The following is a 17,173-nucleotide window of genomic DNA, read 5'->3' on the forward strand; positions in this document are numbered from 1 at the left end:
TGTCACTTCCTCTCCCCACCCCAGCCCCTGGCAACTCCCGATCTTTTTGTTCCCTTAGTTTTGCCTTTTCTAGAATGTCATATAAATGGAATTAGACAGTGTATAGCCTTCTCCATCCAGCTTCTTTCACTTAGCATACTGCATTTGAGATTCATTTGTGATGTTACATGTGTTCCTTTTTTATTGCAGAGTATTATTCCATTGCATGGACACATTATGGTTTGTTTATCCATTCACCATTTGAAGGATAAATTATTTAGATTGTTTGAAGTTTTTAGCAAATACAAATAATGCTATAAACAGTTTCACAGAGGTTTTTGTATGAACATATGTTTCATTTCTCTTGGGTAAATACCTACGAGTAGGATTTCTGAGTCATATGATAAGTATATAATTTTAGAAGACTGCCAAACAGTTTCCTAAAGTGTCTACCATTTTGCATTCCCACTGGCAACGTATGAGAATTCTAGTTTCTCCACATCCTAACCATACTTGTTAGTTATTATCAGGTTGTGGTGGTGGTGGTTTTGGCCATTCTAATAGTGATATCTCTTGATTTTAATGTGCGTTTCCCTAATGATTAATGATTGTTGATCATCCTTTCACATGCTTATTTATCATTGGTCCATATATCTCCGGTCAGAATGTAGTCTTTCACAGCTAAGTATGATGTTAGCTGACGGTATTTTTGTAGACACCCTTTATCAAATTAAGAAAATTCCCTTTAATTCCTAGTTTGCTAAGAGTTTTTATAGTGGGTGTCAAATTTTGTCACAGGCTTTTTCTGCATCAATTGAAATGATCGTATTTTTTTCTTCTTTAGTCTGTTGATGTGGTAAATTACGTTGATTTAAAAATGTTGAATCAGCTTTGCATTTCCAGAATAAATTCCACTTGGTCATGATGTATTATCCTTTTTATGTGCTGCTGGATTCAATTTGCTGGTAATTTGTTGAGCATGTCTCTATTCATAGTTGATATTAGCTTTTAGTTTTCTTTTCTTATGATGTCTTTGTCTAGTTTTGGTATCAGGGTAATTCTTGCCTCATAGAATGATTTGAGAAGTGTTTCTTCAGCTTAAGTTTTCTGGAAGAGTTTGTACAGAATTGATATTATTTATTCCTTAAATGCTTGGTAGAATTTACCAATAAAACTATCTGGGCCTGAAATTTTCTTTGGTTTTTAATTTAGCATACAATTTCATTAATACAGGATTATCTCTTTCTTCTTGAATGAACTTTAGTAATTTGTGTCTTTCAAGGAATTTATCCATTTCATCTAGTTTTCAGATTTGTTGGGATAAACTTGTTGATAATATTATTATCCTTTTAATATATGTAGGATGTGCAGTGATGCCTCTCCCCTCACTCATTCCTAACATTGGTAATTTGTGTCTTGTCTTTTTACCCTGATCAATTTGGTTTGAGGTTTATCAATTTTATTGATATTCTCAAAGAACCATCTTTTGGTTTCATTGATTTTTCTATATTTTTCTGTTTTCTAAGAATTTCAGTGACTTCTGCTCTTATTTTTATTTTTTCCTTTCTGCTTGCTTTGGGATTTCTCTGTTCTTACTTTTCTAGTTTCTTAAGGTGGAAGCTTATGTCATTGATTTGAACTTAGGACATTAATTTTCTAAGCACTTAGACCTGTAAATTTCCTTCTAAGCCATTTCTTCAATATGGTTAGAGAACATGCTTTGAATGACTTGAATCTTGAAATTTTAGACGTTTTTTTAGCCCAGAATATGGCCTATCTTGGTAAGTATTCTGTGTGCTTTTGGGGAAAAAAAATGTGTTCTGTTGTTTTGGGGTAGAGTGTCAATTAGATCAAATTGGTTGATGCCGTTGTTCAAGTCTTAAATCTCCTTACTGGTTTTCTGTCTACTTGTGCTGTTGATGACGGAGAGACTATAGTTATGCATTTGTCTGTTTCTCCTTGTAGTTGTCTCAGTTTTTGCTTAGTGTATTTAAGCATTGTTATTAAGAGCGTAAACATTTAGAATGTTAAAGCTTTGTGATGTACTGACCATTTTATCATTATAAATGAATTCATTTATGTAATATTCTTTGTTCTGAAATGTTCTTTGTCTGATATTAATGTAGCTGCTCCAGCTTTCTTTTGATTAGTTTATTAGCATGGTGTATCATTTTTTATCCTTTTACTTTTAATCTACTTGTCTCTTTATATTTAAAATGTATTTCTTATAGGTTATAAACTATATATGCTATAGTTAGGTCTTTCTTTTTTTTATCCAATCTGACTTGCTGTCTTTTTGGGGGGTGTTTAGACCTTTCTTTTTCTTTTCTTTTTTTTTTGTTTTTTTGTTTTTTGTTTTTTTGTTTTGTTTTTTTGGTGAGGCAGATTGTCCCTGAGCTAACATCTGCTGCCAATCTTCCTCTTTTTGCTTCAGGAAGATTGTCCCTGAGCTAACATCTGTCCCAATCTTCCTCTATTTTGTATGTGGGATGCCACCCCAGCATGGCTTGATGAGTGGTGTGTAGGTCTGCACCCAGGATCTGAACCTGCAAATCCCAGGCTGCCGAAGTGCAGTGCCTGAACTTAACCACTATGCCACCAGGCCTGCTCCAGACCATTTTTATTTTTAATGAAACCATTGATATGATTAGGTTTAAATCAGCCAACTTATTATTTGTTTTCTTTGTCTCATCTGTTCTTGATTCCCTTTTTCTCTCTTTTTTTTTGTTCTTTTGGGTTGAGTAATTCTTAGAATTCCGTTTTATCTCCTTTATTTGTTGTTACTAGTCCTCCCTTCTGTGTGTGTGTGTGGTTTCTTCAGGGTTTATAGTATAATCTGTATCTTATTAATTAGTTGACCTTTAAGTAATATTATATCACTTCACCTATGTTATGAGAACCTTAGCATGTGTACTTCCATTTCCCCTCTCCTACTTTTCTTGTTATTGTTGTTGTATGTTTTACTTCTACCTTTATTATAATCCCCAAAATACATTGTTATAATTTTTACTTTAAACAGTCAGTTATTTTCCAAAGCAGGATTTCTCAACTTCAGTACTATTGACATTTTCAGCCAGATAATTATTTGTGTTGTCGGGGGGCGCGGGTGTTGTGTGCACTGTAGGATGTTTAGCAGCTTCCTTCTACCTACTAGAGGTGATACACCCATGCCCCCAGTCGTGACCATCAGAAGTGTCTCCTAGGGACAGCATTGCCCCCATTGAGAACCACTGTTGTAAAGTGACTTTAAAAATAAGAAAAATAAAATTTTGTATTTATTCACCTATTTGTCATTTCTGGTACACTTCATTCTTTTATGTAGATCCAGATTTCTATCTGGTAGCATTTTCTTCTGCCTCACGTATTTCCATTTACGTTTCTTATAGTGCCAGTCTTTTGGTGGTAAATTCTTTTATTTTGTGCATCTGAAAATATCTTTATTTCACATCAACTTTTGAAAGCTGTTTTCGCTGGGTTAGAAATCCAGGTTGACAGTTTTGCCTATCATACTTTAAAGATGTTGCTCCACTGTCTTCTGCATTTTCTAATGAGAAGTCAGCTGTCATTCGTGTCTTTGTTCCTCCCCCCTCCCCCGCCTTTATTCCTGGCTTTCGGCCATTTGATTTTGATGTGCCTCAGTCAAGTTTTTTCATTTCCTTTTGCTTACTGTTTGTTGAGCTTCTTGTATCTGTAGGTTCATAGACGTCATCAGATTTGAAGTATTTTCAGCCATTAATTCTTCAAAAGTTTTTTCTGTCTCTTCTCCTTTGAAGACTCCAATTCCCTATAAATTAGGCTGCTTGAAGTTATGCCGCTGCTCACTAATGCCCTGGCTTCTTGTTTTTCCCGGAGTCTTTTTTTCTCTGTGTTTCACTTTGGATAGTTTCTGGGACACAGCGAAGTTCCTGGGAAACAGTTTGGTTCCTTGGAGGCATGGAGTGGAGACTCTGCAGGCCGCCAGAGCCCTTTCCCCTCCGCACAGCTCTCCTCCCACCAGTCCTCCGCCTCTGAACTCTCCCGCCCGTCCTCCTTCCACCTGGGGAGGCCGCCAGGCTCCACTTGGGTTTCTCCTCCCTGTGCTGCAGCCCAGAAATTGTTTCCAAGCAGTAAGCTGGGCAGGCACCAGTCTCGCTCTCTGATCTGCACTTCTTATTGTCCAGTCTCTGAACACTGGTTTTTTGTGGGGTTTTTTTGCCTTTTTTAAAGTTGTTTGAGACTTTTCATATGTTTTTCATATATTTTTGCAATGTTTTAGTTGTTACTCCATTTTTGCCTGATATGAAAGTTCTCCTTAATAAATGTTTTGTGAATGAATGTGGACATGTGGCTTCATATTCTTGTATTATTTCCCATGCCTCTATGCCCTTTCTTTCACTGCCATTTAAAAATAAAATCGTCAGAAGATAAGGGTGGGGGAAACCATGTGTGAAGCACAAATATGTGCTAATCATTCTTCTTTGCCCACAGAGATTAGTTGATATAAGTGAGCTGGGGTTAGTCTATTCTTAGTCTGTAGTCATGAAGAAAGAGACAAGACTGGGATAGGCAAATCTGAAAAAAGAGTGAGTCAGGTGGGCGTGGAGAGGGAGAGGTGAGTAGACTTAGCACGAAAGCATTCTTGCTTTGCAGGTTGTGTGTTGCAGCCCTGTCGGTGAATAACTTCTGTGACAACCGGGAGGCCCTGTATGGTGTATTTGACGGAGACCGTAACGTGGAGGTACCCTACCTTCTCCAGTGTACTATGAGTGACATTTTGGCAGAAGAGCTGCAGAAAACAAAAAATGAAGAAGAATACATGGTCAATACGTTCATCGTTATGCAAAGGTAAAGCTGAGAGTCCCTGCTGTGTGTTTTCTTGCTCTCGTTTGAGTGTTTGCCCTCGGATTAGAAAACTAGGTGCCAGCGATCTCAAAGCACTGTTGTGGAACAGGGTATGCAAGATGCATTCAGGCCGCTTGGTTTTGCCCAAACGTCAGGATGGACTGTGTTCTGTTTGAGACATGCTGATGTCCAGACAACTTTGTAGGAAGTCGAGTCAGTGACAGGAACTTGGTTTCTCTTAGAACTGGACCTCACAGGCTTGTCGTGATTCCAGATTTTCACCAGATTGTTTGCAATGCACTTCACCCTCCCCGTAAAATCACCTGGGCTCCAGAGGCTCTTTAGACCCTCTGGTGTGTGAGCTGCTCTTTCAAATGGACTGTTTTGATCTTGTTATGTTCACTCGTATGAAATACTGTCGCTGGTTTGAGATCATGCAAACCTTTGTGAACTTGAGATGGTCAGATTTTAGGCCAGGCGTTAAATCATTCTTCATATGTTGTTACTGAATGTTCAAGACAGTGTTTCTAGCAGAATCATAGGCCATTGCCTAGAGGTTTTGGTCACCATAGGAATTGTGGAATGTTGTTTGTAACTCTTAGGGCTGAATGTTACAAGCATTCCCTCCTTCAAAGAATTGCTCGTTCTTTTGTCACTTTAACGGCTTTGTAGGTTGTAAAGGAATTGCCTGTCTATTAATATTGTGCTGCAAACACTTGCTGATGTGGGACCAAGAAGTGGAGAGTGCTCTAAAGGTCGTGGGAACAATGACGATCTTTTCTCTTTCTCTCCTTTTTCTCTCTTGATAATCTGCCAGAGGAAGTATCTTTGTAACAGGGATAGAAAAGTATCTGCTAAGGAATGCTGCTTCAGAGGAGCCTTTACAGATACCCTGAGTCGTGGGTGTAGTCACGAGGAAGAGGTCCTCCTGAAGCGCTCAGTGAGGGCAGGCCCAGTGAGGTTCTTTGCTGCCAGACACACCTGTCTTTCAGAGTCTCGGTGGGCAGGTACAATTAACCATTGGATACTGGTGGTAGCTCTTATTTAGTGAGCCCTTAATATGTACCTGTCCTTGTTCTAAATACCTTAATACCATAAATTTTACACGGTGAGATAGATAATGTTACTGTTCTTGTTTTACTGATGAGTAACTGAGGTACAGAGAGGTGAAGCAAATTGCTCTAAGAACTAACAGATGGTACAGCTGGAATTTGACCTCAGGCAGTAAGACTCCAGAGGACGTTCTGCCTGCCAGGCACATCCATCTCCTTTTCTGTGTTTACCACCATCCCATCATAAGAAAAAAACAAGTAAGTATCATACACACAGACACAAACGTGCACACACACAACCCCATCACCCGCCCCTCCAAGAGATCTGCTTTTTATAGACTCTCAAACATTGGAAAGAATTAAGAACTTAAGAACCTCAAACTCTGATTACCAGCTGTACTTTTTACAAATTCCGTCTATTTCTGGCTTTGCTGAGAGGAGTCATTATGCCTTTGAAAGGAAGAAAGTGGTGCTGCCTTGGCAGGGCCTAAAGCCAAATCCAGTCATGAGTGTCCTGAAGTTGGAGTGTAGAGACCCAAATTGTCGGCCCATCTCCAGGGTCATTTGTGTGCCTCCTCTTTTCCCTCTTTGTTAATAAGTTATGGGATGTGTGGTGATCTTTTCGGTCCTTAGGAGAACTGTATGTTCTTTGTGCGTGACATCCTAATGCATGTGAGTAGGCAGCCCTGGTTTCCATTGCTATTACTGCCACTTACCTAACGTAGACCGGTGATGTGAGCTGACAGCACCTGAGGGTCTGCCCTTGTCATTGGAGGAGTCTGTCTGTCTTCACCTTCTTGCTCCTGTGCCACTCAGGATCAGCGGGGACCTGGGAGGCACTGCTGTCTGTGGGGCTTGTCATGGGGAGTTCTTGGCTCCTTTTGATTGTTGAAACTTGCAGATGCTGTGTGTATTCAGTAAGTCTCTGGATTAATGGTCATGAATAAAAGCACTTTGGAGCTTGATTACTAGAATGTCCTTTCTGTAAATGTTCTAGGATAGACACTGGTCCAGGAAGCCTTCACCATATAGGGCAAGAACATGAATGGTCCAATACTTAAAAGCTCATACCAGCAAACATCCTTATAAAGGCAGAGAATGTGGTCAGGTAGTTTTGGAGTGTATGTGTCAATGGGTCTCGTATGTCTGCACCTGCTCCTGTTTGAGTGGTCCCTTCAATTTCCTCTCCCTGGAGCAGAGGGCATTTAGAGAGGTGAATGGGGCAAGCAGTGGTCATTTTCCTCTGTCTTTGGAGTGTGCTGAGATGGCGGTAGCAGGCTGGATGCACAGGACAGGGGCTCCTTTCCTCCACATCAGCTCCTGGGGCTTTAGTGGTAAAGTGACACTTCGCCTCAGTTGTGAGCAGACACCTCTCTGTGTGTATCAGATTCCGGGGGCTCTTTTCCTCTGAGAAGCTGAGCAGAGCCTGCTTGGGTGAAAGAGGCTGAAGTGAACCCCTAGGTTCTGGTTTTCCCCAAGCGCTGTCCAGTGGCCCAGTCAGAAAGTTGAATTAGCAAAACTGACACATGACAGGTTGTGTTTACCTTCGCCCTTCCGATTCCAGGAAACTCGGAACTGCTGGGCAGAAACTTGGAGGTGCTGCTGTCCTCTGTCATATCAGGCATGACCCTGTGGACCCAGGAGGATCCTTCACCTTGACCTCTGCTAATGTGGGCAAGTGCCAAACGGTTCTCTGTCGGAATGGGCAGCCGTTGCCTCTGTCCAGATCGTATGTCATGAGCTGTGAAGAAGAACTGAAGAGAATTAAACGGCACAAGGCCATTATCACTGAGGTGAGGGGAGAGCCCTTCTCTTCAGGGTGGTGGGGAGGATGGGGCCAGGGTCATGGCAGAAACCAGCCAGGGAGCATTTCCCTTCAAAGAACGTTCTTTGAAGTTGGTTTAAAATTAAAATTACAAATCCATGTGTCACAAAGCAAATTCTTTGTGTGATATGTCTGAAGACATTATGATGTACAGAATAATAAACCATTGATTGATGGCCTCTCTGTGTCAGGAGCTGTGCCAGGTGCTTCAGGGCATTATCACATCTGATCTTCACAGCCATTCTGCCAGGGGCTGGTTCGGGGGTTGAGGGCTCTGCCCCTGAAATTACACAGCTGGTCCTCATAGCCTAGTTCTGCCACCTGCAGGCTGTGACTGTTAAACCACTAAGCCTCAGTTTCCTCATCTGTAAAGTGGGAATAATCACTTATCTGTCCTGTCTTGCAAGGCTAGTGTGAGCATCAGTGTAAACGTAACTCGTTGGTATTTCGGTTCGTGTCTAGTGTTCCATTTGAGTAAGGCCGTGAATGGTTTTCATTCAACCAGGGGCGATTTTGTCCCCCACAGGACATTTGGCAAGGTCTGGAGACATTTTTGTTGTCACAACTGGGGTGGAGAGTGCTTTTGACATGTAGTAGACAGAGGCAGGGGGCTGCTAAACATCTACAACGTGCAGGGCAGCCCCCACAACAAAGAATTATTGGACCAAAATGTCAATAGTGGCACTCTTGAGAAACTCTGGGGTAAGTCTACGATATAACAAGATTCATTACAGCGCAGCTTCCCAAACGGGCTCTAGGAGTTCTGCTCCATTCACTAATTCAGCCTACGATGTTGGTTGTCTGCTGTGTGCCTGAAGAATGGTGTGGGGATACAGAAGTGACCCCCGCAGACACCCACCTGCCCACAGGAGGTGTCCAGTCTTGTGTTGGTGATAAAACCCAAAGAACCATGTGTAGCCTGGGTGAAGAGAGGTGGAAGTTTACAGACCAGTAGAAAAATAGCTGTGATTCTGGATAGGCTTTGATAAATCAGGGCCATAAGAAAGACACAGAGGGACTCCAGAAGCCACCATGAGGGTCTGTGGAAGTGAGTCTGTGTGTCGGTTTTAGTTCCCTGCCTATTCTGGGAGCAGAGAGGACTGAAATGGACAGTAGACACGATGCTAGGGAGAAAAGACAGTCTAAGATGGGACAGAATGTATTGAATTAAATGCTCAGTATTGCACAATGCAAAGGTTAATTATTTCTACTGCATAAATGCATCACAGTCTGTGCTTCAGACTTTTTCTCCTGTTTTCTCTGCCTCTCCTCTTCCTCACTTTGTCTGCATTGCTAAATACTCTACTCCATTCGGAATTTTTACTTCTCTACTTTGAGGCACGCCCCCAAGCATGCACGCATGCACACGCACACACACCATTGGTTCTGATGGGGAGAGATCTCAAGGGTTGGGCAGAACAACAACAGTAATTTTTGCCAAATTCCGTACTTTGGGGAAGAACAAATTATGTGATTTGTTCTTCAAATCGGGAAGAAAAATTGTGATTGAAACCCTGTTGTAGTAATTTTACTTCTAAGAATGCTGTCTGCTTATAAGCGTGGCATGGCAGGATGCATGCAGGGTTGGGGAAGGCACCCTCAAATGTAGGCAGGTGGTAGGGTTGGAAAGGAAATGGATATTCTCTGGAAGTAACACTTCCTTTGAGGGAGTTGGTGAGACCATCTCCATTGCCTCATCCTAGACACACACTGAAAGTTACCTTTGTCGTAATGGAGCCTGCCCTGGAAGGGGTCTTAAAAATAGGGGCATGTAGAGGCATGTTATGGACCTGAGAACCTCAAACTTGACAAGTAAAGAACCGAGCAGGTACATGGGGTCATCTCCCCCCTCCCCTCTAGCTTCAGAGTAGAGGTCCTTTTACTGGCAAATGGTCTGAAGTTTAGTAATTAATTAGATTCGTGATTTAAATGGCGTGAACCCGACTGAACGAAAGCTGGAAGACTGTCTTCTCCATTTGCCACCAGGAGAGCAAGTTCAAGGAAATGAAAGAACCTGGCACTTCTCCTCTAGCCTCTACCTCTCAACACGGACATTCTTACCCTGCTTTCTCTCCACCATTTTTTTTTTTTTAAAGATTGGCACCTGGGCTAACAACTGTTGCCAATCTTTTTTTTTATTCCTGTTTTATCACCCCAACCCCCCCCCGTACCCAGTTGTATATCTTAGTTGCAGGTCCTTCCAGTTGTGGGATGTGGGACGCTCCCTCAACATGGCCTGACGAGCGATGCCATGTCCTCGCCCAGGATCCGAACCCTGGGCCGCCGCAGCAGAGCGCGCGAACTTAACCACTCGGCCACGGAGCCGGCCCCTCTCCACCATTTTTTTTTCAGCTTTCTTAAGTTTAAAACAGTGTCTCTCTTCCCGCTTCTGCACCTTCAGACACTCCCACCCCTCGTGGTTGATGTGCTGTTGGAGAGTAACCTAAGATTTGGGGGCATTATCTTGAACGGTCCCCGCCTCCTGTCTGCTCAGGACGGCTCGTGTCAGAAGGGCTCTTCCTCTCCTGTGGGTTTCAGGAGAAGCTGATCGGTCATGATGCTGTGTCAGGCTAGCTGATGGTTTGCTTTACAGATTGGCATGTCTCTCTACCCAATGTACACACGGTCCCAATAAAGGGAACAGCTGAAATACTGTCCTCTTGTCCCTCCTGCTCCTGGCCTGCCCAGGCTCCTGCCGCAGGTTTCTGCTGACAGATGGACGTTAACCACTCACCAGAGGGTGAGCAGTCCTTCCCTTTGTGGACCACACAGCACTCTTCTTGGGGCCCCAGGGAAGCTGCACAGTTGCGACGTGCACTCTGTGTTAACGTCTATTTGGAAACCCCTCTTCTTCCAGGACGGCAAGGTGAATGGAGTGACGGAGTCCACGCGCATCCTGGGCTACACCTTCCTCCACCCCAGCGTGGTGCCTCGCCCCCACGTACAGTCTGTGCCCCTGACCCCTCAGGACGAGTTCTTCATCCTAGGAAGTAAGGGCTTGTGGGACAGCCTGTCCATCGAGGAGGCTGTGGGGGCTGTGCGGAATGTGCCTGATGCCCTGGCTGCTGCCAAGAAGCTGTGCACGCTGGCCCAGAGCTATGGCTGCCACGACAGCATCAGCGCCGTGGTGGTGCAGCTCAGCGTCACTGAGGACAGCTTCTGCTGCTGCGAGCTCAGCGCAGGTGGGGCTGTCCCGCCACCCAGCCCAGGCATCTTCCCTCCCTCCGTCAGCATGGTCATCAAGGACCGGCCCACCGACGGGCTGGGCGTGCCATCCTCCAGCAGCGGCATGGCCTCTGAGATCAGCAGTGAGCTGTCCACCTCCGAGATGAGCAGTGAGGTGGGGTCTACAGCTTCTGATGAGCCCCCATCTGGAGCCCTGAATGAGAACAGCCCTGCCTACCCCAGCGAGCAGCGCTGCATGCTCCACCCGGTCTGCCTGTCCAACTCCTTCCAGCGCCAGCTGTCCAGCGCCACTTTCTCCAGCGCGTTCTCTGACAATGGCCTTGACAGCGATGATGAAGAGCCAATTGAGGGTGTCTTTACCAATGGCAGCCGAGTAGAGGTAGAAGTCGACATCCACTGCAGCAGGGCCAAGGAGAAGGAGAAACAGCAGCACCTGCTCCAGGTGCCAGCGGAGGCCAGCGATGAGGGGATTGTCATCAGCGCCAACGAGGATGAGCCAGGTCTGCCCAGGAAAGTAGACTTTGCCACTGTGGGGACCATTGGCCGCCGGAGGGCCAACGGCTCTGTGGCGCCCCAGGAAAGGAGCCACAACATGATAGAGGTAGCTACAGACGCGCCTCTCCGAAAGCCTGGAGGCTATTTTGCGGCCCCGGCTCAGCCAGACCCTGATGATCAGTTTATCATACCCCCAGAGCTGGAGGAGGAGGTCAAGGAGATCATGAAACACCACCAGCAGCAGCAGCAGCCTCCAGCACAGCTCCCCCTGCAGCAGCCACAGCGGCAGTGCCCGGCAGACCCGCTGCCAGACTACTGTGACACACCACTATGACCCGCCCGAGCACTATTTAAGAAATAAACGAACCAGGAAAGACTGAGTTGCAAGAGTCTCCCAGGCTCACGTTAAACCAGGGGTACCCACGCCCTTCTCCCAGACACTTCCCCAACTGTCTCTGCAGCTAGGCTCCAGGGTCTCCTCCTGTTGGTCCTTTTTTTTAATAATTACCACTTTTCTTCTAGTGATGCTTTACCAATATGATTGAAATCTGTTAACTTCTTCCCCTAACATATCAGATGTGTAAAGACAAAGAGCAAAAGGTTTAATATATTAAGAGAAACAGTTAATGATAATGTAATATTTTTTAAAATGGCTTTTTGTTGTTTTGTTTGTTGGGAAGGCAGGGCAGGTTGCCAGTGCTAAGTGATATAATAATATTGTAATTCTGTATTTCTTCGGGGGGAAAAGCTTTTTTTTTTGTCTTGAAAATGATAGACATTTGTAGAATATGGAGACTAACTCCTAGGAGTTGCTTTACTCTGTCAGGTGACTTAAGTCACTGGGATTCACTAATTTTCTCTGAGAGAACAGTTGATTGAGAAATTTCTATTGTAAATAGCTCAGTGTTGTATAGTGATGCTTCAAATGTTTTGTAGTTTGGCACAAGGACACAGCCTAAACAACTGACTTTCCTCTCCCTTCCCCTCTGAGGAGCCTGCCTGCCCACGCCCGCCCCATAACCCACATTTAGTTCATTAAATGGTGAGGCTGGGCAGCTGAGAGCATTTCTGTTCAGATAAGGTGGATCTTAGGCCACTGGCAACGAACCTGCACCCAGGGGGCCTCTGAACCTTTTCTCCTCCTCTCCTGTCCCCACCCAGCCTCTTGACTTTTGCAGACACTTTTTAATTGTGTTCCTTGCTGCTGCCACAATCAGCATGATTGTATAGAGTTCAATTAGATCATTTACATACCAAGAGTTATATTAAAGCAGAATGCACAAATGAACATGTCATAATTTTTGTTATAATAAATATAAAATTTACAAGTATTGCACCCATCTGCTTTTGTCTCAGGAGCCAGATGTGTCTTGCAGATGATCACACCCACCTTGGGTTTGGAATGAATGGATATAACTTTGGTGTTATGAGCTATTTCTGACGTTGGTGTTTTTTTAAGGGGAAACACTCAACAGGTTAGCCTCCATTGAATGAGGCAGTGAAATCAACCCTATGGTTAACAATGCAAGTAGCTGATCTTACAGCCTTTCTATTTCTTGTTATTATTATGTAGGGGAGCCATTAAAAGGGGACTAGGTGGAGGTTGCACAGAGGAGATCCCTAGAAGACTTCTCCCCCACAAGCCCGTTTGTCTCCAGTTCTCTCAGGGCCCCTCCATCACATGAACAGGTTAGTAGACCGTTATTTGAACAGTCCCCATTTACAGACTGTAGTGCCCACCTCACCCCACCCTGCATCTTGTGAACCGTGTGTTGAAGATGCTGTTGGTCTTCTCTATCCCACAGGAACCAACTTCCCGGTAGAGCTGTCTTCTTTCTTCAGGTCTGCCCTCAAGTAGTACCTGCCTAGTTCAATGACAGGACAGAGCAATTAGTATTTCTTGTAGACTTGGCGACGGGCTATCTGTCCCTTCACTGAGTGGCCAGATCAGTAGACTGAGCTTGCCTTGGTTATGTCCATACTTCATTCTGTGTCAGGCTACTTAAACACCGTGCTCTTTGAAAACCACTAAGGCCATGAAAGAAGATTGAGCTCATCTCAGCCCAGGAAGAGACCCAGAGACCAAAGGACTAGACTGCCCAAGCCCAGCGTTCTCTGCTCTAGACCAGAAACAGAACCATCTCAGGATCCTTGCGCCCATCCGCACTCACCAGCACCTTGCCTTCCTCAGTCTTTGCCCTGCTCGGTTGGATTGGAGCAGACTTGGAAAGCTCTGGGTTTTTACAACAGTAGTGCTTTATTCACTGCAGAAGATCTGGGCTGGTTCTCTGACTTCCTCAGTTCTTAAATCTCCTGGGAGATGGGTTCACCTGTTGCCTGAGTGGGGCATACCCAGACTATCAGGGTGGGTCCCTCTTCCACCGCAGCTCCCTTCCGGAGGGGTCAACACTTGCTGCCCTGAGTGTGGTCAACTGAGGCAGCAGCCATTTGAGAATTCCATGACGGGTCCCACGGCAGCTCCTTATGCCAGGGGCAGCCGCTGGGACCAGCAAGTCTCATGTGGAGGTTTATCTCATTTACTAACTGTTGTGGCTGATGTGGGAGAACAGGCACAGGCTTGGTGTTGGTGTTTCCTCAGTCCACGGTTCAGTCAGTGTTTGCTTCTGTTTACTGTATCATTGAGTCACATTGAGCACATACTGCTTAAAGATACTGTGGAGATACAGGATAAAACTTTGCCTTTGGGAGCTTGAACTAATAGGCATGTGGATGGAAAGATAACAGATGAGCCCATGTTAGGTGGCCACAGAGGCAGAGACATACTAACAGGTCTCCTGGCTCTTGCTTGGGAGCCTCCCAGTTATTTCCTGAGGAGTCATTTCCTTTCACTTCTACTCATCAAGGTAGCATCTAATACTATATTTAGAACTGCTCACAGACTAAATGACAGTGCTTCGTATTTGAAGATCCCCAAAGCCATGGGATCTCTAGGGTGGGTATGAGGGAAAAGGGCATTCCCGCTTGCTACATTCCCTTTTTCCTGCTGGAAAGCCTGGTAATCGGGAGAGGGTTGGGGAAGAAGGAGGAAGCGGTTGGAGCAGAAGGTGGGAAGCTCTGAGGAGGCCCACAGCTTTGCTACTAGACTCAAAGCTCCTGATTGAGAACCCTAGAGGGTTTTTGGTGTTGGACCAGCCACGTGTGTGTCCATGGAATACTGGCTTTGAAGAGGACACCAGGGCCAGTCTCTGGAGCCCAGACACCCAACCTGTCTGACTTGGTTTCTCTTGATTGCTTTTGTCACAGCACCACCTGCTGGTAAGATTAGACTTTGGGAAGAAGTGGTCTTAACTCGCGTTCTTTCTTTATCTTTATCCTTCCTCCACTCTTCCAGAACAAGCAAAGTTTAAGTTACTCATTCTTTTCCTAGACACGTGACAGCAATCCCAAGCACTGTTAAATAGGCAGAGAAACAACATTAAACCATGTTGTTATTGCACCTGTGGAGGTCTGCTTTGTAGGGTGGTTCAGTTGATGACAACTGGCGCCTGTGATGGACACTGTTTTTCCATGGGAAATTGACATGCGGACATATCAAGAGATGTCACCAGAGTCATAGCATTGACCTGGGAGAGAGGAAGTCAGTCTCCAACATCCATCCAATTCCCATTGCCCATGGTGAAAGATAAATAAAAGTACATAATGTGCTTTAGGTCTTATGGGATAACATCTGAGGGTCAGCTCATTGCTGGCGTGCTCGGTGGGGAGAATAAGATAACTCCCATTTGATCGTGCTAATGCCCATGTGCACACCCGTCAGAAGGCATTCTGAATTAACCCTGACACATCAGGAGATAGACTTTCTGTAAAGTATGGGCGCTGTGGAATCTGCTGTACCTACCTCCCCAATGATCAAACCAGGTGATGTATTTGAAGTAATCTGTAGACAGTAAAGCCTTATGTAAGTGCAAGTATTGTTGTCATTGTTGTAATCGAAGAACTAAGGGTGGTCAGAAAGAAAATAATTGGGAACACAGCAAAAGTACCTTTTTAAATTACAAACTCTGAGAGAAACATCTGTTGGATTGTTCCAGGAGGGAGAGGATGAGGTAATGATAGAGAAAATAGGCTTTTCTCATTGCCGTTGAATTTCATTTTTCTTTCACTTCATCCCCCAACCTATGTTTGATGCAAATGAATCTATGCAAACTTTTTTATTCCACGGTTGTCATTCATCTGTCATGAGCAGATTCCTATTGCTGCGGATGTGAGAGATGGCTCTAAGGGCTCTTCCTCCCAGGCCCAAAATTGCAACCAAGTTCAGACTTAGTTTGGCAGACCCGTTGCCCTGATCCGTAATGAAAGCAGCAACTCCAGCTAGCAGACAAACTTCAGGCTAATGATAGGAAACAGGCTCCACCACCACCATACCCACCGGTTCACCACGTCCGTTTGCTCAGCACGTCTAGGAAACGCCACCCTAGCGTCACCACTGTGTTGGGCTCTGGGTCACCACCTGGGACCTCGAATGCAGTGGGGCGTGGGTGCAGTGGTGGCTGTGCCGACCTCGAGAGGTCAGGGCCTGAGCCAGCATCAGGGTGGACTGTGGCCCACATATTGTCCCCTCCCTTCTAGAAGACTAAGGTTGAACACTTGACAGGAGGAAATGGGCAAGGGAGTCCCTGAGGCCACCTTCCGTTTTCTGGGCTGTGTGGTCAAGTGGCAGGCCATGCTGTCCCCTGCCCTAAATTTAAGTGCCCTGGACAAGCACTGTTTTTGTTGGGCTCCAGTTCAGTAGTCCCTTCATTTTATTCTAAATCAGAAACACAGTGTCCTATCCTGTTCAAAGGGGGAACAGCAGAATACTTGGAGAATTTTCTTCCATCTGCTTATGACTAGAACTGTTCCCAATGTCATTCCTCTCTTTTTTCTAAAGACGTGGAACGAAAACCGACTTCAAACGGAAATTTCAAGTACTTTCTCGCCGTTACTATTTTTTAGGTCTTATGCCAATAAACTGTGCCTTCCCCTAATTACTAACCTTATCTATTGAAAGAAAGTTGAAATGGCAACTGAGATGAATCTCCCAAATGTTGCGCCTCCAGATGTTGGCTTTTCTCGAACTGATTTATAGGTCATTTGCTTTGCTCAGTCTTTAAGAAAAATGCTCCACAGTTAACATTTGGAGGTTCTTAAACCAGTTTTCCACTTAATAGAAATTGCCCTGTAAGCCAGGAATAAGTCATGCACACAAAATAGAGTCTTTTATTTATTTATGATCTATAATACATTTTGAGAACTACTCGAATATTCCTTTTCCTAGAGTATTTCGGTAGGTTAAAAATAGCTTGTTGAAAGGTGTGTCACATCCCTGCTACCCTAAGCACAATCAGCTGGACTTTTTCCTCAGGAGCTGAAACCACCATCTCTCACAGGCAAAACCCGTTAGGATTTTTTTCCTAGAAACTTCATTCAGCATGTATTACAATGCTGTCTGCATATAATTTGCACATCAATTTCATGTAAACATTTTTATGAGTCCTTCACTTTTCAAATTTAAATCTCATCGTGATATTCTTTGGATGACAGTGGGGTTGGGTTTTGTCCTTGTTCCTTCTCTATTACCAGGAAAGCACACCAGTGTGACTGGAGAGCACGGCCTTTCCTCTCCATCTCAATCTAGTCTGAGCATCTTAGGGCGGAAATGATCTCGAGAGTTCACCAAGTGCCCACTTGTAGGCAGAATCAAACTATGTCCCTCTGCTGAGTGGCTTTTTGTTTCTTCCTGCTGGAGCTCCAAGGATAGAGGCTCCTCGACCCCCTCCATAAGTTGTTGAGCACCTACAGGAGTAAGTTG

The 17,173-nt window shown here is 44.7% G+C and overlaps 1 protein-coding gene and 1 long non-coding RNA gene across 2 annotated transcripts in view; both read left to right on the top strand.

Annotated features, from left to right (window-relative positions):
- PHLPP1 (PH domain and leucine rich repeat protein phosphatase 1) overlaps positions 1-12,689 on the top strand; it is a 219,514-nt gene extending 206,825 nt beyond the window's left edge. The window contains exons 15-17 of the mRNA XM_014727844.3: positions 4,609-4,803; positions 7,417-7,645; positions 10,535-12,689. Coding sequence (XP_014583330.3) covers positions 4,609-4,803; positions 7,417-7,645; positions 10,535-11,692 — 1,582 coding nt within the window. The 3' untranslated portion in view covers positions 11,693-12,689. The remainder of the gene's footprint in view (positions 1-4,608; positions 4,804-7,416; positions 7,646-10,534) is intronic.
- A 242-nt stretch (positions 12,690-12,931) lies between these two features.
- Positions 12,932-15,287, top strand: LOC138925430 (uncharacterized). Its single transcript, XR_011441589.1, has 2 exons — positions 12,932-13,047; positions 13,164-15,287. It is a non-coding gene; the product is annotated as an uncharacterized lncRNA (long non-coding RNA).
- The last annotated feature ends 1,886 nt before the right edge of the window (positions 15,288-17,173 follow it).

This window comes from Equus caballus, chromosome 8 (assembly GCF_041296265.1).
Source record: "Equus caballus isolate H_3958 breed thoroughbred chromosome 8, TB-T2T, whole genome shotgun sequence".
NCBI classification, from domain to species: domain Eukaryota; kingdom Metazoa; phylum Chordata; class Mammalia; order Perissodactyla; family Equidae; genus Equus; species Equus caballus.